Raw genomic sequence first — 25,113 nt, 5'->3', positions numbered from 1 at the left:
CTCCATGCAATAAACCCCAGCCTCTTTTCTAGGCACGTTGGGGTGGACATCGCATGAACCGGAAAAGTCACACCGCAGAAGATTACTCACCCAATCCGGTTGCTCCTATGTATCTAATTGATACCGCACAAACAAAATCAACTCAGATATGATAAAGAGATGTAGCTATCAACAGCTAGAAAGTATGATATGCAAGGTTTGTGACATGAAAAGAAAAAGTTGACGGATGTGCTTGATGAGTTCTCCAGAATTCTATCATGAAGATGTCAATGAGCATGAAAAGAACCTACGTGAAATTAGTTTAGTCAATGAAAAGACTCGCAATTTCGAAAATCATTACCAAGAAATTGAAGGAATTTGAAGTATAGAGGACGAAAATAAGTGAGCAACAGATACTCGACGACTAGTACTTGTAAAGAAAATGTACCAAGATGCATGTGAGTACTCAGAATCAAAAGCTAAAAAAGACGTGGAATCATCAAGAAAGACAACTTGTACCGGCGGATTAGTATCACAATCGACGTGCATTAGTAAATCTATCTCAGGCTAGTTTTTTGGGGTTCAGCCTCTTGTTTTCCTGTCATGGCATGGCTAACGGATTATCAAATCATTCTCAAAAGAAGATAAAATGGAGTAATTATCAGTGTTGTAAGATATCACATCATATTATCGCAGTCCTCCATCCAGTGACTAGAATCACATCAAGTCATATGCATCAAGACGAAGCTCATAAAACCTGTCATGTATCACGAGAAACTTCCCATAGCTTTGCAGATTCCCTACACCTTCCACTTTTCTTTTGCCAAAGGGGCTACCACCACCAACCATGACGCCTTTTCTCCTGATGCGGTTGTTAAATTCTGGACCTGCTATAAGGCAGTTAAGACTTAAGAGCACTGAAGATCCCAATTTCATATGAACATGTCTCGGTTAATGAGTCAAGAGTCACAGCTACTCACGTACATGGACAACCTAACGTGAAAAACCACGAACTAGCTGTAATCGGCCTACATCCAGTCGAAAGTCAAATGAATATCGTGAGAACTCTTCCACTCTGCAAGTGATATAGTAAAAGCGGTCCACAAGCCAAACACAATAACAAGATGATCCCACAAGGAACTCTTGCACCCATTGGTCCCTGAGCACGCTAGGCAATACCATTAGCTGAACCAAGAGGCAAAACTGTTCAAGAATACAGCCGCGAATATGTAACTGGAGTTCTCAGTTATGTACATTACATGGGGCGAAAAAAGCATCCTCTTTTCTATCCAGCTTCAAGAATGCTCTTTAAAAGAAAATTATTACATAAAGAATCCAGCGCAATGTCATCCTGTAATTTGAAGAAAGGAAATAAGACAGTGTGCAACATGCACTGGATTAAGGAAAAGCTCATCATACAAAATGTCAAATTGGAACTTCAACCAATCCCATGAAGCTCATGAGCCGATTCCTTGTGATAAAGGCTTCAGGATACCAAGAGGATCAAAGCCAGCACAGTACCAGATGGCCTCTACCCGTAACTGGTCCATCTCCTGACCTAAAAAATTATAGGTTTCAAAATTTCTACTCATCTACTTGCGATGCCTTCGCTTCTGTTCAGCTCTTTGCCTCTTTTCATCATCCCATTCTCGTTCATACATTCTTCACCAGTTAAGGATCTTAATTTCAAAGATGAACCCTTAATGCATCAACCCAGAGTGCATAATAAATGCAAAAGAAAAGTCGCCAACAGAGGAAACTTTTTTCGGCACAAAAACCTCTTCTCTCAAAGAGCATGGGAGATTCCACAAAATGGCAGAACTCTTCTAACTGTGATCCAATCTACAACTACAATGCATAAGGGAGGCTGACATCAGTTGATGTCAATGATGGGGCAACTTCTATATACTAGGACAAACTACCAAGGAACAAAGTCATTAATGTGTCAACACAGAAAATGATTGAAAGAAATGAAACATAGCAGCAGCAAGATATTATTAGAGGGTCAAACAAGTGCCCATCATTCATGAAGAGGCCTCCTGCTATAATTCAAAACCTAAGAGTATGAAAACAAAATCATCATGATAGAAAATGATTTTCAAGGATACGGGTCAGCATCACGACGGCCCATCTTGCTTACCGCCTCTTTACCATGCAACCTTGGTACCGGTTCCTCCATGTAACCTGGGCGTTGCGTCACAAGAGCTTTCCTTTCTCCCCTGTCCCTACTATCATAGGATTGTGACATGCTGACAGTTAGGGCAGGAGGAGGGCCCACTGGTGAAAACTCCCCGGGTTCCCCAGATGAAATATGCTCCCTTTTCAGTTTCCGCCTTTTTGAAGCAGCATTTGCATCCATTTCCTCTTTCAGAAGGTTTGCTTTATCCCTGTCCCTGTCCCTCTCATCCGCCTTAATGCACAAAGTCAAAGATATGAGCCAAAATGTTCCGATCTAAAGTATGATAATCAATAATCTAGACTTTGATACTTGTTTCACCAAAGTTAGAAGGAAAGGATAAAAAATCCATTAATAGAGCACAACCAGAAACATGTATCTGAGAGAAAAATATAATTAACATTCGATGGAAGGCCATTCAGTATAGAATGGAATATTATAATACAATTTTTTAAATTAAATAAAATTTGAGATCAAATGCCCACAACAATAATCCTACAGAGGCAAAACAAACTCCTTAGATCCTTACAACTTTATATCTTTGATCAAGTTTTTATCAACGTCAGCTGAACTCACTGCATTCATGAGCCACAAACAGGTGGGGCAAGTACGCAGGGCATACAGCCAAAGGGTTCCACTGTCTTTCAGAATATGCCCCACGTATCAGATACGTGAGGGCAACAACATGTTTGACTACCATCCCCTGCCCCCCCGCCGCACCCAGAACTGAGCATAGAGAGTTGATTATATAATGATCATTTTTTGCCACACTAAAGAACCCTGTAGTGGAATGAAGAGGTTCGGTGTAGCACCAGAGACAATACATACAACCTAGCAAAACCTAGCCTCTTTTTTTCAACCAAAAAACTTTATCAGAAGTTAAAGAATGTCTAGCCAATATAGAACTCAACACCAAGATATATGCAATGCCCACTGATCAGAACACAACAATCTCTTTGAACAGTTATAGATAAAATATCCTTCCTGCCACTCGACTAAATTACTTTTGACACAATTAAAGGCGGTGCATACCTTCAATGACAACCCTTCTCGTTCCTCTCGTTTCCTGTCACGAAAATCATCCTCTTTTTTTCGTTTTGCATCGTCCTGTGAAGCTATGTTCTCCTCAGACCGCTTGCGTTCCCTCTCATCATGTCTTGGAGAAAGTCTTTGAGCATGCCTGGTAACTCCAAACCTTCTATCACTGTCCTCATCCCTCCTACCAGAACCAACAGACTGAGGTACCATGTGGGGTGGCAAGGGCGGCGGCGGCGGCAGGCTCTGCCCATGAAACCGTTCATCTACATGAACTTTTTCCGAAGCAGTTTCACTATACCTCAGCTTGCTCCTATCATCTTTTACCCTATCCTTTTCAGAGGGCCTATCAAAACTCCTGTCATTACTTCTCTCCTGCACTCTATCAACTGAACGCTCTCTAACATATCGTTCCATTGACCGATCCCTTGCCCTTTCGACCGCTACATCATCTCCACGAGGACGCTCCCTGTGATCTCTGTCATATCTATCAACAACTCTTTCTTTTGTTCTGTCCAAAATCTTATCTGTGTTCCTGTAGATGCTTTGCTCATCACTCCCAGTTCTTTCAAGATCCAGAAATCGAGCATCTACAGACCTCTCTCTATCAGGGTCCAAATCTCTGGAGTCACTGTCCCCCTTTCTTCGCTTGCTAACCCTGTCAACTTCATCCGACGGACTACTCCTTTTCTGCAGCTTATCGCCAGACTTCGAAGAAGCTAAAGAACTCTCATGTTTTGGGGAATGAATGAGCCGAGAAGGAGGTTTTAGCACATCATAATTATCATTTCCATCATCTTTAACATGAGAAGACCTCCCATCAGATGACTTGGCAGCTCCGCTCTCCGTCCTTGCTTCAAGCCCATGCACATCAATTGAAGACCTTGTAGATGGAGTAGAACCTTTAGCATTCCCATTAGTTGTCAGAGTTGTAGACGCATTCGTAGCAGTTACTTGCCTCCCCTCAGATGTATGAGCAGAAACACTCCTATCATTTGTAGAAGAAGCAGAAGATTTGCCAGCAATTTTTCCAGATTTTTCATCCTTACCATCTTGTTTTGGCAGCTTAGCAAGTGATGTGGCAGGTATGGCTCTTTTGGCTGGAGCTTTCAACTGTCATCAGTCAAAATTATGAAAATAAATTGGCATTGAAAATCAATTGACCTAAGGCCAGTTCATGGACTAAGCCACAAGGAGCAGACACATTGAACAACAGGAAATTCTACTGTGTATAGAACTATGACAGTCTCAACTTCACAACAAAACTAATAAATATAATATCCAATGATAAGAGTGGGAACTCCATGGCAACCATATTTCCTTTAGAGGAAATAATGATCAATTCAAGGAATAGATTGTAGGAGGGGAAAGCCAACCAAATAAAAACTAAGGTACTACTGTTTTTAAACAGTCTCCACTGAAATATCGCAGCTAAGAGTGCACAGCCGTGTACATTCGGTTATGATGATAATCAGATGCTGCACATAGTTGCATTTTTTTGGCTTAGCATATGACAATACTCTCAAGAGGCTATTTTCCTTTATCTTTATCTTTTGAAAGCCCCAAGAATTTTTCTTCAGCAAGCAAATGTCAACTAAACTATCTATCACTAAGAAGAATGGCCAATTTCCCAAGAGAAGAAAGAATTTCAAGTGTCAATCATCATGTGCAATACTTTATCAACCAGCAGTAAGCTACTGGGCCTAATTAAAACACATAATGGACAAATGGATGAAAATGCCAAGAAAAAGCGTAAAAGCAATTCATAGACGACAATGCTAGTTTACACATGCTTTCTCCTTTAACTGGTAGATTTCAGTCTCTCTCCTTCCCTCTGTACATTAATAGTACTTCTGATGAGCAAGTCTCTCAATAGTAATTGGGCATATGGGAAAAAATTTATCAAGCAACTATGCACAACAAAATAAGAGCCTAAACACCAAAGAACTTCCCATGTGGAACTAACCATTAATAGTACAAATAAGGAGTACCTCAGAATCAGTGGAGTCCCTTGGAGCAGCTTTAGTAATGCTTTCATCAAATTTTGCTGTAGATTCTTCCACATATCTTTGATGTGATGATCCAGACTGTGCAACAGCTGGAAGCGTAGTTATCTGAGCCTCTGAACCATTTGCAGCTGACCCACCTTCGCTTTTAGATTTCCAGCATCAGTTTTTCCACCTGAAGCAGTCTCCGTTTTCTCTATCCCTCTCTCTGCATTTTTTGTCCTTAAAGCTTGCTCTTTGACAGAGTTCCCACCATCGGTTTGTGCTCCTCTTCCCCCAACATGTTCTAGCACTGGACCGTTTGACGCAGCTAAATTGGTTGAGACAGACTTCGAAGCAAGTGATGGAGGTTTTACTTCCAAATAGCCCATGCCAAATTCTTCATCGGTAACCCATGAAGGCTACAAACAAGAGAGCACTTAACTACAGTGTAAATTAAAAAGATAAATGAACAATCAAAATCAGATGTTACCTTTCTAGCAGCCATTGCAGCAGCAACACCTGTTGCCAATACCTTGAGATCTTCTCTTTCATCACTTTTAATCTTAGCAACCTATAAATTTGCAGAGATAAACATTAGAATTCACTTGGATGCCTGATTTTTCTTCATAAAGATAGATATCTATTGGGCAGTGACTCAGAACTACATTTTGTGCAACGGCACAAGCAATTTAGACATTGTCAAATTCATATTAAAATCATTAACAACCAAGCAGACGATGCTAACCCGTTTTTCAAGGTTAATCCCACTCTTTCGAGTAACTGGGAAAACACCAGAAATTTTTGTCAGCATGATGAGGGCATTCCGTATCTCCATGTATTCTGTTGATTCCAGGCATTGGATCAATAACCTCGTAATTCTTTGACTCCATTTCCAGTGTACCTATCGGAAAAGGAAAATTCAGACAATAGCACCCATATGCAAAATGAACAAGCTCTCACTTGATAACAAGCATAACCTTTTAAGTAAAGAACCTAAGTTCTTCAAACAACACAACAATGAAAAAAAATACACTTTAAGAGGCCCAATGCAGTATTTCTAGTTCTACACTTCTTTATTTTTTGCCATAATCAATGCACCAGTTTCATAAAACAAAGTTCTAGAAGGTATTGTATGACAAACGAAAATATAAAATGATGAATTAAAAAAATGAAAAATAAAAGGTGAAAACACACACTTTCTCAGTGAGATTGTGTTGGTTTTGCATTGAATGATCGTGAAATGAATGGGGTGGATAGATATCTGAGACAAATTATATGAATGATCCTTATAATACAGGAATAGTTTAAATATAGAAATTTCCTATTCATGGAAATTTAGCACATATGCAGCATATACAAGTAGTGAGAATATGGAAATCCACATCTAGCAGCATATAACACAAATATTACCATAAAAGACTGTTCGCAGAAAAGAGACAACATTCAGGAGGTACATGAAAAATCTCATTCCTGTGACAACAGGTAAGAGTTTCAGGCAGAAAGCCATAAAAGATTACCTTTATGAACTGCCCATATGTAACACGTTGGCTGTTTGGGTAACGATAATAGACAGCGAAGCCTGGCATGTTACCACATTCACGTTCATATATGGACTCATCACTCTGGAAAAAAAAAAAAAAAAAAAAAATTGACCCCCGTAGACAAAAAACTTATTAGTCTTTGTTGTTATCATGATCAAGATGTGATTTAAAATAATTCTATCAAATGAAAAACTATTCATGCATATATGTATACACTCTTAAGCCTAAGCTGCATAATGACGGTACAAGGAAAGAGCACAATGCTATTACTGCAAAAACAAGACCGGAAATTACCTTCCAATAGTAGGCTGTCTTTAGAGTCTCAAACAAGAACCTCCCAAGTCTTCCCACTTCATATTCAGTACAGCAGCATATCATGGGTTGTAATGTTTTACATATTAAAACATCAATGTGGTTAACTGTGTTGAAGAAGGGGGTCCCCAGAGAATGAAGAGTATGCACAAACATAGCACAGTAGACAGCATCGGACATGCTAAAAGTGCACCGTGGAAATATACAGCGTTGAAGAAACTCCATATTTATCTTCAGAGTATCAGGGCAGGAGCTTAACCATTTATCCTTTTCCCGTGAAAGCCGTCTCCGAACAGAAGCAACATGTTCTTCATGCTTGTGGAGTTCACTAGTCAGGCGATCAAGAGATTCCTGAATTTTCTCTTTCTCTTTCTTCCTTTTGGTAATTGCAGAACTTGAATTATCAGAAAGTTCCTCCAAAGCCTTAAGTGCCGCATGTTGCTTTGCAATTTCAGAATCATAACGGCTCCTAGGAACATAGAGATCATACAATGTGAGCCCCCAAAATGTAGCATAAAGATCTGGGGAGAGGCTATTCCAAGCTTTTGCAGGCAACATAGACTTGACAGTCCCAAGAAGGTCCGACCACCTGCATAAAGCGATACTTTAGCAGCTACAAGTCAAATAAAATTCTATAAGGTCCACACATTAGCAATCTACTATAAAGACAAAAAAGGGTGTCATATGCAGAGAAAAGTGCTTTCACGTTTCAACACATGCACATAAAAAAATGACGACATGAGAGTCCATCAATACATGACTGGCTTCATTTGTCGGCCAAGGTCAAGAACTAAGTTGCAAGACTTCTCTTCAGTCTCAGCCTCTAAGTTCATAGTCTCATTGTCATCCAAAGGCCAGCAAACTTGCGAACTTCCATGAGCCTTGAAAAGCCTCATTACTGGACGGTATATCAAGAAAGCTACCTGAATCAAGGTTAAAAAAAAAAGAAAAAGATCATAATGCTACGAAAATTTAGCAATGGCATAATCACACCACTCAGTAACATATTGAGGAGGCGGATTTGTTTCTCATTTTTTTATAAGAGGGAGACAGACCTCAGGATCTAGGTGATACTGGTGAACAAGTTCGTTGAGTGAGGGAATCAGCTGCGCATATGCTGTGGCTGGTATCATAGCACTACAGAGAAATTCCACATACTGAAGGAGGGTTCCATGGCATCTATCAAATTGCTCACTGACCATCTTGATGTATGGTGCTTCAGCATTTATTACAACCCTGCAGAATAAGGCATGACATGTCTTACTTGACAGTAGTCACAGAGCAAAAGAATTGGGCTTGCAATCACATAATCAGTATTTCACATAGGATAACAGATATAACCATAGCAGAAATTATTTGTGAATGATCAACAACTCGGAGAAAGTGAAAGATAAAAAGGGACATTTGTTATGCCTGGCCTAAGAAAAGTATCAATAAAAGTCTTTAAAGAGAAAAGGTGATGCAGCAACTTTGCATTCAATTAGATCCTCTCATGCCTGAAAATATTTTTCTCCTGAACAAGGTGAGAAACGTATGCAGCATAAGCAAGCAGGTTGAGAGGCCAAAAAACCAAGAAAGAACGCAAGCATCAACTCCATATTGTCCATGGTATTATTGTGTTCCATTAACGACAACAATAAAGTATGGCAGACATAATCACACTAACATAGAAAAAAGGTTCTGATATTTAAATCAAACATACTGTAAGTATAACTCTAAGATTAATGACACCACTAGCTTCATCATGAACATAAGCTATCGCTTCAACAGACACCAAACAAACAATCATTTGATTCCATTTTTATCTTTCACGGATAGTGAATCTATGTTAATAGTACAATATGTTGACAGTTCATGCATAATGGTAAATCCTTATGCACACAATACTAACTAGAAAATCTTACAGGGAACGATGTTGAGCAATGAGCAATAAAAGCGGTATGGCCAACTTTGGTTCATCCTTCGGAAGCAATGAATCCCTTAGCCGGTTTGTTGATTTGACCAATGCCTGCACCATCATCACAATTGAGAAAGAGGAAAATAATGAATAGGTTTTGGATTGTACAAGAATCCTTTTTTTTCTTTTCAGATCCATAACCAGCCACTTGGCAGAGGAAATCCACTTGCTATATCATCAAAATGGGGAACATACATGAAATCTTAATAGTAGGATCACTGAAAATGTGTCTGAAGCCCATAGTCAAGAAACTAGAAGATAATGAATGTACTTAAGCTCCTAAGACATATATAAAGTTGCTCCTGCAGAAAAGCAATATAAAATACCAGGCATCTTAAATAAACAATTTGGACAAATTTCAGGTATTAAGAAGGTGACTATAAATAGAAAATCAGTCAAAAACCATACAGAGAAAGCAGAGACTGAGATTGTGAAAAAGCAAATTCAGAGTACCTTATTGTTGCGAGTCACTCCAAAAGAAGTAGCTTGATACCGGAGAGTTTCACCCCCCGCCATGGAATCCAGTTGTTCTTCTGTTAGATTCTCAGTGTACTGGACATTTGCCATTTGTTGAATAAGCTCCTGTTTCAGGCATGAGATTCATTTAGTCACAGACAAGAAAAACTGAGTAGCGCATCAAAATTGGCATTACTTGTAGATTTTATCACCTGCAGAAGAACAAGTTCAATTCCTTGACCCCTTTTCAGCTGGTTGACAAGGTACTGAAAAAGACCCCTCAATTCCATTGATGGATATTTCTTACACCTAGACATGATGACATAATCATAGGAAGTTCAATAAATGCAAAACTAGCAGTCAATTCCTAAAGCAAAAGAGATGAGACAATATGAGTAAAAGCTCCAACTATTATTTGCAAGCGCGGATACAGCATTGTGTCTATGTGAGCCAGTGTATGAGTCTGTCTGCATGCATGCATGTCAGTTGGGGACATGTGCATGTCCATATCTACATGTGCAGAGAAGGACTGAATCATTTTAATCATCAACAACATTATTTTCAACATAACTGACTTCTGACAACTTTGCAGTTCAAGGTAAATGATAAGCTCTGGCCCTCTAACTTACTGATTTTCAACTCAAACAAGATAGAACAATTCTTTGATCTGGCATCCTTCTCTAGCGCTCAGAAGTAGGTGCATAGTGCTTCTTTTGATCAAAATGCAACAAACTACATCCCAGTAAACCAGATGGGCTGAATCATAACAGATCTTGTGCTATACCGATAGCTGACAAAGCCTTGAAGACAGCTAATGCCAGCTACATTGTTAGAACAGGAACCATTCAACCATTCTTCATTCATACAACAAGCACCATCTATTTATTCCATCCATAGTAAACTCAACCAAACTACCATGAACATAACTCTCATGGTCCAATTCAACGGCATAAAATGAGCAATATGAAGCTGCCAACTCAAGGACAGTGAATGCCAGTAGGAAACTCAAAAGCCAGACCAAGCCTCTATATTCGACACCCACAAGGTGCCTGGATAGGCCAAGACATGTGACTAGAGAAAATCTATAATCACAATGCAGAGAGGATTCCCCCTTCTTTAGCTCCAATATAGTCACCAGTAGTCTTATAAGAGGGGTGGTGAACTCATGTCCAATCATCATATCCAGATGCAATTAATTTTTCATTACCCCCCTCTGGATCTGATGCAGATGCAAGTAAAAAATGCATCAACTTCCAAGTTTTTTCACAGTCAAGAACTGAAAATTTATCAGCAATCTACTAGTGTGACTGTGGGCAAGTAGAGATTTTGCCTTTCTCCATCTGAGCCATGACCTTTCTACTCAAGACAAGGGAAGTTTGAGGCACATCTTCTTATGTTTATGGCACAAAGAAACCCATCTCATAAAACTTCTACTAGATGTACAAATGCCCTCCACTCCATATGAAAAATTTTAATCCTAATAGCTGCTCCCAGATGTCAAAGATTATTCACCAACCAATGCAATCAAAGACCTCTTATAACAAGCCAATTAACATCTGCAAACTGAAGTTGAAGTGAGAATGTGAACCATTCCAATGAAGTCCTAATAAGATCCTGCCTCATTGCTCTTCAGCGAATAACATGCTTTCCAAATCAGTCAAATCTGTGCACATGCATGACATGAGCAATATTCAAACAGTGCTTGACCTTGATTGCCTCCTAGATAGTGACACAGGTCATACAAATGACCTAAAGCTCATCAATGGACCGGAACCTGGAACTTTCACAAAGTTTCCACCATCAGTTAACACTCATTTTCTGGGGTCAATCTGCAACCCAGACACTGAAATGAGGATTCTCCAGTCATCAAGGGTGCATAAACAAACTAAGAGTTGTAGCGATTCCAAACTGAAATGCAGTGAATGCCGACCGTGACCGAAGTAGATCTATAACTATAATTAATCGAAAGGGACAGTATGATTATTTAGCAAAGACAACATTGACATGCAAGAATGCCAAATACCATAAAATTTATCTTAGCTCGACCAATATGAACTCATGTCAACAAGAATGGAACAGCAACTACACATATAGAAAGAAAAATCCACCAAAAGCTATTTTTCCTCATATGTTAGCAAACAATTAGTCTAACCTCTGGTAGTAAAAGATGTTATGTCGAGCAAAACACATAGCGCAAATTAAGGAAAAGATCAGTAGTTAACTCTTAAAACTTCATACTCATATTAAGAGTGAACGGAAAGATCTGCAATGAAGAATGCTAATACATACAGGTGACCCCAGAATGAAGCCAGTGACTGGAGCCAGTCTGACAGATTAAGTCCATCATCTTTCAGCTTTTCTCGCCCTCCTTGTGCCAAGCGCTCAATTACCACATATTCCAAAATGTCATACTCAAGCTGCATTAAAAACTGGCACAGTGAGACGGAAGTAAACAAAATCATAATGGAAGAACATGCAGTTCCCATAAAGTATCATAGAAGAAGAAATCCAGAATGACAATCAAGAAGCTTCTATGAAAGAATCCTAAATAGTACATGGTCAGATGGGACATTGGTAAATCATTTAACTGTGGTTGTTACAATATGCTATCTCGTAGGATTTCAGGCTGACCCAGGATCTGTATATATTGCAGTCTTCATGACATTAACGCTGAGTTGGGATTGGTCACCATACATCCTTGCAACATTTTACCAGCTTTTAAGGGATATAGATTTACAGAGCTTTAACAGCAATTTTTAACCACCTGTGCCAACTGCACTAGATACCTATTTGCTTTTCGAATTTCATTTTTCACCAGCAAAATTAGTATCCCTACCAGCATAATAGTGGTTTTCAAATTTTTCAACTTACCTCTAACTGATTCTATTATGGAAGGGTCCACAGTATTTTACTTTCTCAATTGTCCTTTACTTCATGCTGACAATATTCGCCTTAAAGCAGCACCCTTTTACTAAATCTACTTTGGAGCCTCTCTTCTGCTTAACAGGAAAAGTAGACAGGATAACTTCCAACAACTACCACAATAGGGGCCAGTCAACTCATCAAATTCTTTGGAAGAGTTGCAATAACTTTGCTGTGCTTGTTGAAACAAATGTGGTTTGTAAAAGGCATAATTTTTACCATACAGCAGCAAGCATCACTAACCTAAGTTTATGAATGAAGCGTTTCAGAATTTGAGGATCAGCGCAAGTGGCAGGTGTAGCCACAGGCAGAAGATGTACTCAAAGTGCATGATTATCAATTTTCAGAAAGTAAAATTATTCATTAAAGAACCAAAAATAAAATTAGATAGAATGAATGCATGGTAAAACAAGGAAACTAGCACTAAGTGAGACAAAGTGCATGATTAGTATAACAGGAGAAGCAAAATATTTATTTAGTTAATGGCGCCAAAATTACACAAGGACATATTAAGAAAGTCTCTGATGTAAAATATTATTCAAGAAACTGAGACCTATTCCAGTGTAAAGAGAAGAAAATCTTAAAAAGAAGGAAGTCTTCAGCCAACAGTCATGAAGTGAAAGTGTATGCACACCTGTGTCAGGTATTTGAATGCATCAACGACAGGAGTGATCATATCCCTGTATGCCTCAATCTGGACATAGCATTGGAATCATTATATTCAGTACACTCAAAGTACTGCCACTACTTCGAACCAAAAAAAAAAAAAAAAAAAAAAATGCTACTACAAATCAAGCATTTTCCCACTAGGTGGGATCTGCCTGTAAAGTATAAATTCCAAAAATAAAAATAAATAAATAATGCTTGTTAATTACCTGGTGAACAATTGTTCGGAGCACTGTCATTGGGTTGGCATGAGCTAGTTTGGCAACCATTCGACCAAGCTGCTTCAAGTTTTCTTTTGCAAGTCGTTTCAAGATTCTTCTAGTATCCAACTATGATCAAATGAAAGTACAAACTGAGCTTCAAACAACACAAATATACCACAAATTTTAACTCTTCACATATAAAACAAAGCAAGTGAATTGGGACCTTTGCAGTCTGCCGTGCTGCCAAAATCATAGGTATTCTTTCATCATCTTTTTCCCATTCACCATATAAACGATATCTCACCTAAAAATATAAGATTCGTTTGGTAAGACAATTTGAAATCCAAAAACGGTTTTTAACCAAAATTATCAAATCACTGTAATGGAAGCTCAAACCTCATATGGAAGGAGACACATAACTTCCCAGATCTCTTGTCCAACAGCTGGATTTGCAGGCACTAACTGCAAAGAGGGAAGCAGGCATGTTCCTAAAGCTTCCTCTACCCTTAGCCTAGCTTCTTTAAGGTGCATGCGAGGAGCTTTACTTTGACCGGGAAGAAACTGGGGATTTGATACTTTATCACCACTCTCCACAAGTTCAAGTGCAGAAAGGTAATAACCTTTTAAAACTCTGCATACCTGCTCATGGAGGTGAGCAAAGTTCAACAAAAATCTGTATAGTAAAATTCCAAAATATGATCACACGACTAAGAAAAGATCATCAAACCTTCTGCAGTAATATAGTATCACGATAGAGATAAGGTCCAGCACAAGCAAGCATCTGAAAAAGTTCTTTAGGAAGATCGATAAAAGAATTATAAGCCGACTCTGTGACGCCCATGGCATCCACACCAGAAGTAGAGGAAGACACTAGAGTATGTGCTTGCCGAACAATATTACATGCTGGAGTCATCGTCATCTCAATAAGCCTGGAAACAAGACCAAAACTTCGATAAGTGAAAGACAGTTCTTTCCTCCCCACAACAGGGCATACCGCTACAGGAAATGGTGGCTTGTGAAAAGAATGTAGCAAACATCTGATCTCACTTCTAACAGAAACAATATGAGCACTGCATAGTTTTCAATCGTGAGAAAACCAAGCTACGGAACCTATCAATACATTTACCTAAATAAGCTGTTGCAGATTGGGAGATGTGCCACGGGATTAAGAGGCGACAGTCGATCAAGTAAAGTGTAGGCATGGCACCTGACAAAATGAAGAAAACTTATGATCCAAGGAATTATTCGATACAGAATGCCGCGTGGCAAAGACAAAGTTCGAATCTGCACCCAGGTGAAGAAAAAAATGCATCATCAGCAAATTATGAGCATTTATTAAAAAATGGCTTTTCATTCTTTAAATCTGGGAACAGCATCGTGCTGAGACCTTTCATAAATGCCACACTTAAAGCATTGATTGGACTATTACTTCCATTTATGAACGAAAAAAAGAATTTTGTGTAACATTCTAATTCAATGCGTAAGGACTTCATGATATAGTTTGCCCTATTCAGCAGTGCCAGACAAAATCAGGCAAATGATGCAAATAACTGACCACAAAATTTTAAAGCTCGGAGAGCCCAAACTGAGGAAGAAAGATATTCACACCTATAGCTGCAGAAAAAGCAAAACAACCAGGATGTTGAAAATAACAAGAACTGCTATTACTATACCAGTCATCCACAGAAAGGAAACCACAAAGCAAGCCCAAAGTTTGGTTGTTTTCCAGTTCTGTAGAATGCTCAGCTACTGCTTCAGATTCCATGTCCAAAGAAGTAAAAAGATCTATTGTCACATCCCCTTGTTTCTCATCTTCCATAAGATCCTTCCCAGTAGCAGCAAGGTTTATTCTGCCAATTTTATTAGCCTGCACAAAATAGCTGGTCATTCAACTGATAGCAGAGTCACACATTCAACGGTTACAAAAATCAATTCAAACTAAACAAAAGAAGATACATATAATTAGGCTTCAAAAGAAAAGACAAACAGTAACAGACCAAAACTAGATGCCATTTGGTAGCAAAGCAGAGCGTAAACTTGGCTCACAACAAACCTTATAGCAAGAAAGCACTAACATTGCTCTTCAAGATTTGATGATTTTGAAAATCCCCAAAAAGGAAGGGCAATAAAATTCTACAACAAAAAAGAGGAAATAACTTGAAATTCAATATCTGGCTTTATATACCTCATCAAGTCGCTTGACAGAAAACGCATTGTGTTGCTCAAATGCCTCCTCGTCCTTAGGAAGTAAATGTGCACATCTGCATCACATGCACAATAAGGAAACAAACTGGTATCTCAATTTTCTTTCAGTCATACAGAACCTGCTATCGGAGGTGAAAAGAAGATATAATACTAAATCACACCAGATAACTTGCCCTACACAGCATTAAAAGAAGAAAAAACCAGGAAAAAGAAAATCTTGAAGTAATGTTCAATGCAATGGCAAACTACCATAACCAACTTCAAACACAAAATGAAAAATAACTTTTTCCACGTACTGCCACACATAAATCATTGACCTCAAAAAAACCAACAAATTTGTGTATCAAATTTCACTATTTCAGGATACATATCAAGAAATGGTCCTCTTACGCAAAGTAAATGCACATGCACAATCACACACATGCATTACATTAGTATAAAAAGACACATGCGTCCACCCAGGCACACAGCACGGAGACAAGACTGTGTCCTACAAGTAAAGGGAGGTTAAAACATCAACAAGTTCAACATATGTATTAAACAAATTAATCAAAGAAGTATCCGCCACTTTATTCATCTCTTCTTAGTTAAACTAGCACACAGACGAGAGTTTGTCATAAAGATCTTCAAACATCATTTTAACCAGCAATCTCCCACCAACAAAAAGCTCATAATATTGCAAGCTATGTAACCTGGACTTAAGTGAGACCAGTGCCAGTGCCAGTGCCAATGCGATTCCACATGTTTGACTTTCTTTTCGAGAAAATGCTAGACATGGGGACTCATTTATAAAGAATCCAACAAATGGACAAGGTAGAGGGACACACCATAATTCATCTTAATTCTGAAAGGCATAGTAGCAGAAATTTCAACACAATCTTCAATTACTTTCTTGACTAACACATGCATTTTAAGTTTTTTTTTTAATCTAAATTCCTCTTCAAAGATAGTTATCTTTTCTAAAACTTTACATATAAGTATGACTTGGTCTGGGAACCTAGCATTATTGAAATATTTATTAAAAGATTTTGGTGGATCATTGCCTGTTCCTTAGCTTAAGCTAGTAGATTAGCGGGAGATGTAATGTATATTTATTTTTATCACTCCCTCTCGCACTTAGGCTAGGATTGGGGAGGCAAATAAGAGATTGGAAAAAATTTAAACTAGGGATCTCTTACTTTACCATGAAAACATTTGTAAAACCATTGACAAATATTCTAAAAGCTTAAGTTATTACATAAAAACATGATTTTAAATATTACAATAATTGTGACAAATTAAATGACTTCAGTGTTCTCCATTTTGCTGGGCCTTTTTGTTGACCCACTTTATGAAGATCAGGCATGACAGCAACAAAAGCAGAAACTACTTTTATTTTCGCAAATAGAAAGGAGATAGAAACATGGCTTCAGGGACCCTCCTACTGCTCCCCCCCACCCCAAAAAAAAAAAAAAAAAAAACCACGGCTCACTGTATCCACAGTTCAGACTGCATTTCTAAGCTAGATCTCATGTCCACACCTGTGTAGTCTCATGTTGACAGGCCTTCAGCCCTAAAAGTGCTAAGTCTGGTTACAAGTATATAAGACCACAAATGAGCAAGACAATCATGTCTATCATCACCAGGAATCGACAAATCTACTTAAAGAGCAATAAGCAAGCTGGTGCATGCTGGCACTAGATGATTACATTCTTCTTCTATGCTACAAGGATTTTATGACAAAGATACAGACACATACTCTTCTTCCATAAATTTGAATTATTTTAAACTACTAAGATTAAACCAATCATCACTATAAGAAGTGATTTAGCAGAAAAAAATTTGGGTATGGTGCTTTAGGCAATATAATTTTCAAGGGCATTGGCTTTGAAGCACATAAAATGTCTTATTAACATCTAGTGATGCATCCTTACTCAAAAGATGAAAACTTGAGCAACCCAACTTAACCTGAAAACAAAACATACATGTTCATTCACCTCAAAGAAGCATCGGCAAAAACATGAACTCAGCCTAAAAAATGTCTTACAAAAACATTAAAGCAGGTGGATGGAAGCCCAACCAGATGAACATTGCACTATGGTGTTATATAAGAAAACAATGCAGCCACATTTAATTAAAAGGGTCGAAGAACTCACACACTGTCAAGATCAATGAAATCTTCCCTCACCAACAAAGCTGTAAGTTTGTAGAGCCCAAATGGTACAGGACTTTTTACATCCATTCTCTGGTAATACTGGAACTTAAACCCCAGGATCTGTGAAGCATGTGACTGCAAAACCCAATAGAAAAACCATTAGAAGATTGATTATTACCTCCTCAAAATAATTAAACAGAAAATTATTATGTAATTTAACTCCAGTAGCATCCTATTACCTTTGGAAAAATAGGAATGAGGTCCAAAAATATAGTTGCATCAGACTGAAGCTCAAAGCACTCCAAGACCTGACAAGTCCAATTATTGACAAACAAGGAAATTATGGATATCAGAATTTCCTCTAAACAAATGTATAAATATGCACAAATCCACACAAGACAGCACATGCATATGGCACAGGCATAAGGCAGGAAGATGACCTCACCACAGAAGATAGAAAGTTGAAAGTATTTGTCAGAAGAGACTTACGATGTCGAAAACACGATTTGGGTCCAAATCAAAGTGCCCAATTAATGACTGCAGGGGTTATCAAATATAGACAGTTAAGAGTCCAGAACAAATTGATTACTGAAAGACGTGTAAGCATTAATGACAACCTTAATAACGCCTATTGTAGCTGCTTTTGCACTATCGCTGGAAGCATCAGAAACTTGACAAAGTTGGGTCACCTGTGAGCCATAAGAATCAAGAGAAATAGTTGTCAGATACAGAGTATTCCAAAGTCTCAAAAGAACCTCCATTCCACCGCCAGTGACTAGCTAATACGAATTTGTTGTTAAAGCGATTAGGCAATTGCTCCTACTGGATGTCCTATACAACCTTATTGCTCAGAACATCACTAGCAGCCAATCTAAGCAATTTAAAAGTATTGCAAAATTACAACATTGTCCAGGTCATCAACGACTCATGGCTAAAATTCTTGAGAGTTCTCAAGCAGAACACGCGATTTAAGAAACTTAACTTTCAAACAAGGACAAGTACCAAATCGTACTAGCAAATCATGTTGCGAAGGTGGACAAAGCCATCCACAAAAGTGATGCAGGAAATAGTATCTACAAATGAAACATGTACACATATCTACATCATATCCGCATCCATAAAATTATGTAATTATGCATCTCTGAAAGATATTCACCATCATAGAGAACCAATTCTGAGTATAATTGTGGAACAAAATGTTAGGATAGATCAGGATCATACCAGTTTGGCATAGCCCTCACTCTCTTCACGGAGAAGATTAAACTTTGTTTGCTGATAAAGTAGACGTGTATTAACTCTGACCTGCCATCATCAGCAACTTAGCACCAAATTAACATGTTTTTCTATTACTCTCTTCTAAATACAAATAGAGTCCTCCTGCCATTTTGCACATGATATTATATGAACTGAGTTCCCTCTCTGTGTGGAAATACATGCACTCCTATAGCATTATCATTCCATGTTACTGCTGACAATCTTTTAAAGAATACATTAAATAGGCGCATACCCTATTATATTGAACTTATACTGGAACACAGTTTTTTTTTTTTTTTTTTTTTTTTTTGGGGTTGTGGTAGGAGGTGATTATTTGTTAATATTGCATGAATCAAAAATAAGTGAGGAGAAAAAACCCATCAATCTAGCTAATTGCTAAGTACTTGTGACTGTTCCTAAATAATCTAGATGACAAGCATATGGGACATGCAATAGATATTCACAGGCCTCACCTCTTTGTTTTTTAAATCTTGAGCTTTTATCTTGATCAGTTCAGCTTCCCAGAGGAATTCTTCCTACATCGCATAGATACATGTCAGATATTATGTTAACAAGAAAAGGCAATAATAGAACCCATGTTTTCTTTTCTTTTCTGTTCTTTTTGAAATTAGAAACACTAAAATATGAATAACCAAGGACGGTTTCAAGATTACAGAAAACTCACCTCACAGCGTTCCTGGAAAAGTCTAAGTGGAACCAGTGAACAGTCTACAAGCCATTTAGCCTAGAAGAGAAGATACGGGTCATGAAGAATATTCCAAGCCACAAATTAAGGAGGCATCATAATTAAGAAGTCCATGCCACAGATGATACAAGAGATAACAAATTTCTGGAACCCAAAGACTTCAAGTAAATGTAGAGAAACAACTCCAGAATTCAAGGGGAAATAACATTCCTTCACCCTGCCAGCTAAACTCTATGAAAACGTGAGATATTCCCATCACATTGAGCTGATGTTGAATAAGATAATTCTCTTTATTGGGTAGAAAAGAGAAGGGAAGAAAAACTTGCTTGATATCAGTAAAACATTGACACTTTACGAAACAGTGGATTGTCATACAATTGAAACTGGCACTGTCAACAGTCTATAATGATTATTAACATTCAAAACAAAATTGGCTATGTACCCATAAAAAATAACAAGGACATTCTAACAGTGGGTTGTCATACAATTTACGCTGGCATGACCAACACTCTGTAATGATTATTAACATTTGAAACAAATTTGGTAAGGTGCCCAAAAGAATATAACAAGGACATCTAATTCCTGTAGTAGGCCACAACAATGTACCCAAACAAAATTGGAGTGACTTCTCCATTTTCAAATCTTGCGGCTCACAAAATTTGACTTTTGTTTATTGAGGGAACACCTAAACCTTTCAAAATATACATATATTGATATGTAGAATTATTTGTAGTTTGTTCATAACTATTTACAAAACTTACCAAAATCAGATATGGTCGCGCAATTGCATGAACTAGTGCAAAACAAGAACAAATTACCATGATGTTATGTAACCAACCAATACATCAAGCAAATGACAGTCCTTGCTGAAAAGTTTCCATCAATCTGGAGACATCATTGAAGGAGAAAAGAAAAAAAAAGGATTAAATCCTACAAGGGGGTAGGGCAATCTTCAGCAAGAATAATAAGAACCTATCCAGCGTTTTTTGGGTTGAGGGCAGGGAGGGAAGGAGAGAGGAAACGGAGATCCTATCATGTCAAGATATCCAATTACATTCCCTATCATTCAATTGTGAAGAGTGTCTCTAGACTTGGACAAACCCAACATTCACCAAATGATCCAAAAATCTTACTCGATGAGCCAAAAGTGAAAAATCACACTAAACCACAAGCAATACTGAACTGCTCAAGAAATTGAACAACAAACAGAAAAACAACCTTTTTATATCCATATAGAAGTACTAGAATGATCTTTCTGCGTAAAACAACCACATAAGAGCCATCAAGACCTACCAATTTTGTCAAACGAGCACGAAACTCCCCAGGCAGAGTAAGCTGCAAAAGAGATTCATATTCCATCGTCAGTGAAAACTTAGTCACTGAAGCACAATGAATACCAAAACTGCTATAAAAAATTTCAAAACAAAGTACATCACAGTTTGAATAACAATGACTAGCTCAATTAAAGATTGAAATCATAACAGCATCATTTCTCTAAAGAAAGAATGAGAAATATAAATAAATGAAATCCTAGAATGTGTGCAAGCCACACTGAACCTTTACCACATAGATGCTCCATACATAAGCATTCATGATCGGCATGACTATCAAGAGCCTCTCGACTCAATAGAATCAACACACTTATAAAGTCAAAAGGGGTGTGCATCGAAGGTAGGTAGGGCCTTTGTCATACCACGGAACCTACCTTATTCTCAGAAACTAAGTTTTCAACCCCGAAAGGCAAGTGCATTATATTGTAGATTACATGTTTATGCCAATAAATAACATGATCATCAAAAATTATAACATTGTCTGTACAAACCAATTTCATATCTTCATGATGGCAAAAAAGCCAACGATGTTCAATAGCACAAAAGGCAATCAAGAACCATCATGTGCACAAAATGAGTGTAACGGTGATTATAATGCTTCATTGAATGTGAAAGCATTGGAATATCCCACAAAAATGAATGTAATTGATAAAAAATCAATGGGACCCAAATAAGCAGAAAAAGAGAAGTACATCTCAAGTCAGTTAGACACTTAAACCTTTTCATGCTCCTATAAGAAGATAGGACTCTATGATGGAGAAAAGGTTAAGAAGGGTAGGAACATATTGTTGATCTCATTTAACGGAATAAGGCTCACATTGCTGTTGTTTGGTGAAATGGGTTCGAATGCAAAATTCAAACCAGTCATCTTATTTATTAATTTGGTGGGTCCAACAAAGTAGTTTCCTTGGAACGAAAGAAAAAGGGTAAAGGTGAAGGGGTGTCCACACTTGTTCGTCAAAATACAAGGGGAATTGGAGTAAGGTACCCTTTACTCCTATAATTCCAACTTCCCAATTGATAATATGAACTTTTAGTTCATTTTTGCAATCTCTCTATTGAAAAAAATACAACTCCATCCTCTTCCTTTACAAATACTTTCTTTCTCTCTCAAACAATTTCCGTCCACAATGCAACTATCATTATACAAACTTCAACGGCACCACCTGTTTCTCCAATTAGCATTATATAACTTCCTTTACTTTAACTATGCAATACATGCACACAATTAAGCATACTCTCAAAAGTTTGAATACTTGCCAGTGACCAAGGAGTCTTTAGACTCATATTGTATGCATATATAAAAGAGATTGAATTTCTAAGAAATTGCACAGGACTATCCTAATGCTAAGCTCCAATTAGCTGGGCATCCTATAAGTAATTTAAACATGAGACTATCACCTAACTCCGTATAAATGCGGTACCCATGTTGACACCCATTCAATGAATGTCTATAACATTCAAAAATAAACACCTGCCGCGTCATGCAATTCATTCTCAACAGTTTTGGGCCAATTTCATGCCTCTTAACAAACAACACCACTGAGAAGGCAGCAGAACAATTAGAAATTACCCAAATACCCCGTCGTATGAGCTCAGCCACTTCTGTTACTAAGATTCTATAAAACAGAAAGCCAAATATAGCCTTCCACGGACAGAACAAAAACCCTAGAGGCAAAGGGAAAACTTCTCCGATCAAAAAGTACACATAAGCGGTATTAAAACTCAATAGCATGAGACAACTTAATGTTCACAAAATGTAGGACAAAAACTCTTGGAAGGTATCACTGAATGTTTTAGCATGAAAACATTAGAAGGAAGTTCTTGATCTTGTAGTTTAGAATGACTGAAATATGAAGTAAATCTGCGAGTGCGCTTGGTTTTGGATTCAGTTTTAACTTTGATGGAAAGATTATAAAACCGATTATTCATACACAATTTTCCATTTCTGTTTGGTATTGATGTTGCATTCTGATTTATCCATGATTTAGGTGGGACTTAACTGTTTCTGACTAGTGAAAGGCTAAAAAAATTCATCAAAGATTTATCAAGGGGCTGAACAAACCATATACAAAAGACCTTGAAGTTGAAAGAGGAGCTCATTAATGAGACATTCTCAAATATCTCTCAACAGATTTACACTTATGGATATACATTTATGGATATCTTGCACTATACCCAAAAAAATGAAGTCTGAAACCCTAAAAGTATCAAAAGAAAGCTCCTTTCCCTCAAAAGCTCTTTTGTTCCTCCTTATCCAAACTAGCCAAAGTATGGAGGAAGGAACAGTATAGTCAAACTCTCTTCTTACAAAAAGAGACCCTTATACACTACAAAGCCCAATTTCATGCTCCACGAATCTTGCTATGCAATTCATTTGTGGAAGTACAAACACTTGATGGTGTCTACATTATCCAAGGATACTGAAGAAGGACAGAAGCAATGATCTCCTCTTTCTTAAAACATAGAAAGCACGTACTTTATTGGGAGGTTGTCAAAACTTGCCCCCGCTTTGGAAGGTTGTTTAAACTGAGAATAAGACCACATACACTTACCCAGTTAAGAAACTCTTTATTGGGATATTCTTTTCCAAGTTACCTCCCATGGAAAGTCTTACAGACCGATTGACGATATTTTCCAAGGCTCGATAGTGTAGTTTCACCGTGAACACCACGATTTACTCCATTTCCACAGAACGACACCCCATCTTTCATCCACACTACTGGAACTTGAGAGTTATATCAATTACTAGCTAGTCTTGTTCCTTCTGCTAAATTGCCAAAATAATTTTTTTGATCTCCGCCACCTACCATAGCAAAGTAGCTATTCTGAACAAACATATTGTATACTATCACGCCGATGCTTCTCTGCCAAATATCACCATAATCCATTGCGACATAGTCACAACAGGCCAAATTTCGTTGAGGAGACCACCCTATTCAAGCTACTAAAATCAAGTCAAAAGCCCTCATTTTCACGTTCCCCAGCCCAACTCCTCCACAGCAACCCAGCAAATGGAGACAGCAAACCAAAGGAAGCTCGAAAGACGGCACAACTTACGTCGAGAGCCATCTGACTGATGATATCTGCGAAACTCGAACCCAGCTCCTCCTTGGTCGGTCTATCCAAGAACTCCACCGAGTCCAACACCGGCTTACACTTCTGAAACGGCAGCTCCCCCCGAACCTGACACAGAACAAGCAGAACTGAGCAGAACCCAAAAGAAAAAAAAAAAAAAAAAAAAGCACCCGAAAGGAAAAACCCAAATCCAAATGAACCCAATTCAATCAAACGAAGCGGAAAAGGAGGCGGGCGAGAGAGCCGAACCAGGGTCCAGCAGAGCTCGTAGAGGAAGCGGAGCGCGTGGGCGGGGTGGTTGCGCGGCTTGGGGACGGAGCCTCCGGCGGCGGACTTCCATTCGCGGACGAGGTCCTCGGTGACGTACACGCACTCCACGGACGAGAGCGACATGGGTGGGGTTCCGGCGCCGAGACAGGGATCCGGGGCGGGTCACGGCCGATTCGCCGGCATGAAACGCGCGGGGATTAAAGCAGGGGAGGAAAGGGGATGATCGGAGTGGAGGAGTGGAGGAGTGGGAGTGAGGAGGTCGGGGGCTCCCGATTCGATTCGGAGGAGAAGGGAGGAGAGGATTTAGGGTTTTTCAAAGGTGGAATTTTTGGGGAAGACGACGGAGAGAAGTGCGTGCTTTCGCGTTGGAATCGGTAGATTGTCCCCACTCTCCCGTGTCCCCGATACGCTTTTTTTCTCGCTCTTCTCTCTCCTCTCTTTCTCTCTCTGCTCTGCAAAAATTTCACGGCTTTGAAGTTGGCTCCGTGGGGAGGATTTTAGGAGACTGCACGGCTTGAGAACCCTTTTCTTCGTGCATAATTACGAAAGTTCTTGGTTTTTTCCTCTCTCTCTCCCGATCTTTCATTCACTTCTTACATCATTTCATAATTATGTCAGCTAAGTTCAAATAAGTCCACCAGCACCGATAAATAAAGCCCGAAACAAATTAGATCTCATAAAACTTGTGAGTATAAAAGCCTAATTTTTCACTTACGGACTTTCGAGATCCAATCTGTCACTTGATTTGTTTCCTCAAAATGTGGACCGGTTGAATGTTCTTGCAATGGGCCTTAGATGTTTTAAAGTTAGTGATGGTTGTAGTGAATCATGATTTATGAGGGTGCTTACAATAAATCAAGGCTTGAGTTCGAAACTAGATATGAAATACCGAGTGCTTTC

General features: G+C 38.5%; 1 protein-coding gene across 1 annotated transcript; it reads right to left on the bottom strand.

The window, feature by feature from the left end:
• Nucleotides 1-1,104: 1,104 nt before the first annotated feature.
• On the bottom strand, nucleotides 1,105-24,679 carry LOC104433054 (THO complex subunit 2). Its single transcript, XM_010045683.3, is given in 33 exon segments — nucleotides 1,105-1,641; nucleotides 2,088-2,389; nucleotides 3,188-4,303; nucleotides 5,182-5,348; nucleotides 5,351-5,597; nucleotides 5,669-5,749; nucleotides 5,924-6,079; nucleotides 6,696-6,800; nucleotides 7,014-7,620; nucleotides 7,788-7,954; nucleotides 8,087-8,267; nucleotides 8,936-9,039; nucleotides 9,442-9,570; nucleotides 9,657-9,753; nucleotides 11,734-11,861; nucleotides 13,001-13,060; nucleotides 13,242-13,361; nucleotides 13,459-13,539; nucleotides 13,632-13,874; nucleotides 13,963-14,164; nucleotides 14,362-14,442; nucleotides 14,909-15,102; nucleotides 15,421-15,496; nucleotides 17,576-17,709; nucleotides 17,814-17,882; nucleotides 18,064-18,111; nucleotides 18,192-18,263; nucleotides 18,796-18,876; nucleotides 19,302-19,364; nucleotides 19,514-19,573; nucleotides 20,828-20,869; nucleotides 23,926-24,051; nucleotides 24,193-24,679. Coding segments are annotated over 33 exon segments (5,553 nt in total). The 5' UTR covers nucleotides 24,337-24,679; the 3' UTR covers nucleotides 1,105-1,571.
• Between the last annotated feature and the right edge of the window lie 434 nt (nucleotides 24,680-25,113).

Source organism: Eucalyptus grandis, chromosome 2 (genome assembly GCF_016545825.1).
Source record: "Eucalyptus grandis isolate ANBG69807.140 chromosome 2, ASM1654582v1, whole genome shotgun sequence".
NCBI lineage: Eukaryota > Viridiplantae > Streptophyta > Magnoliopsida > Myrtales > Myrtaceae > Eucalyptus > Eucalyptus grandis.
Note: the sequence above shows the minus strand (reverse complement) of the source record. Positions and strands in the feature narration are given on the sequence as shown.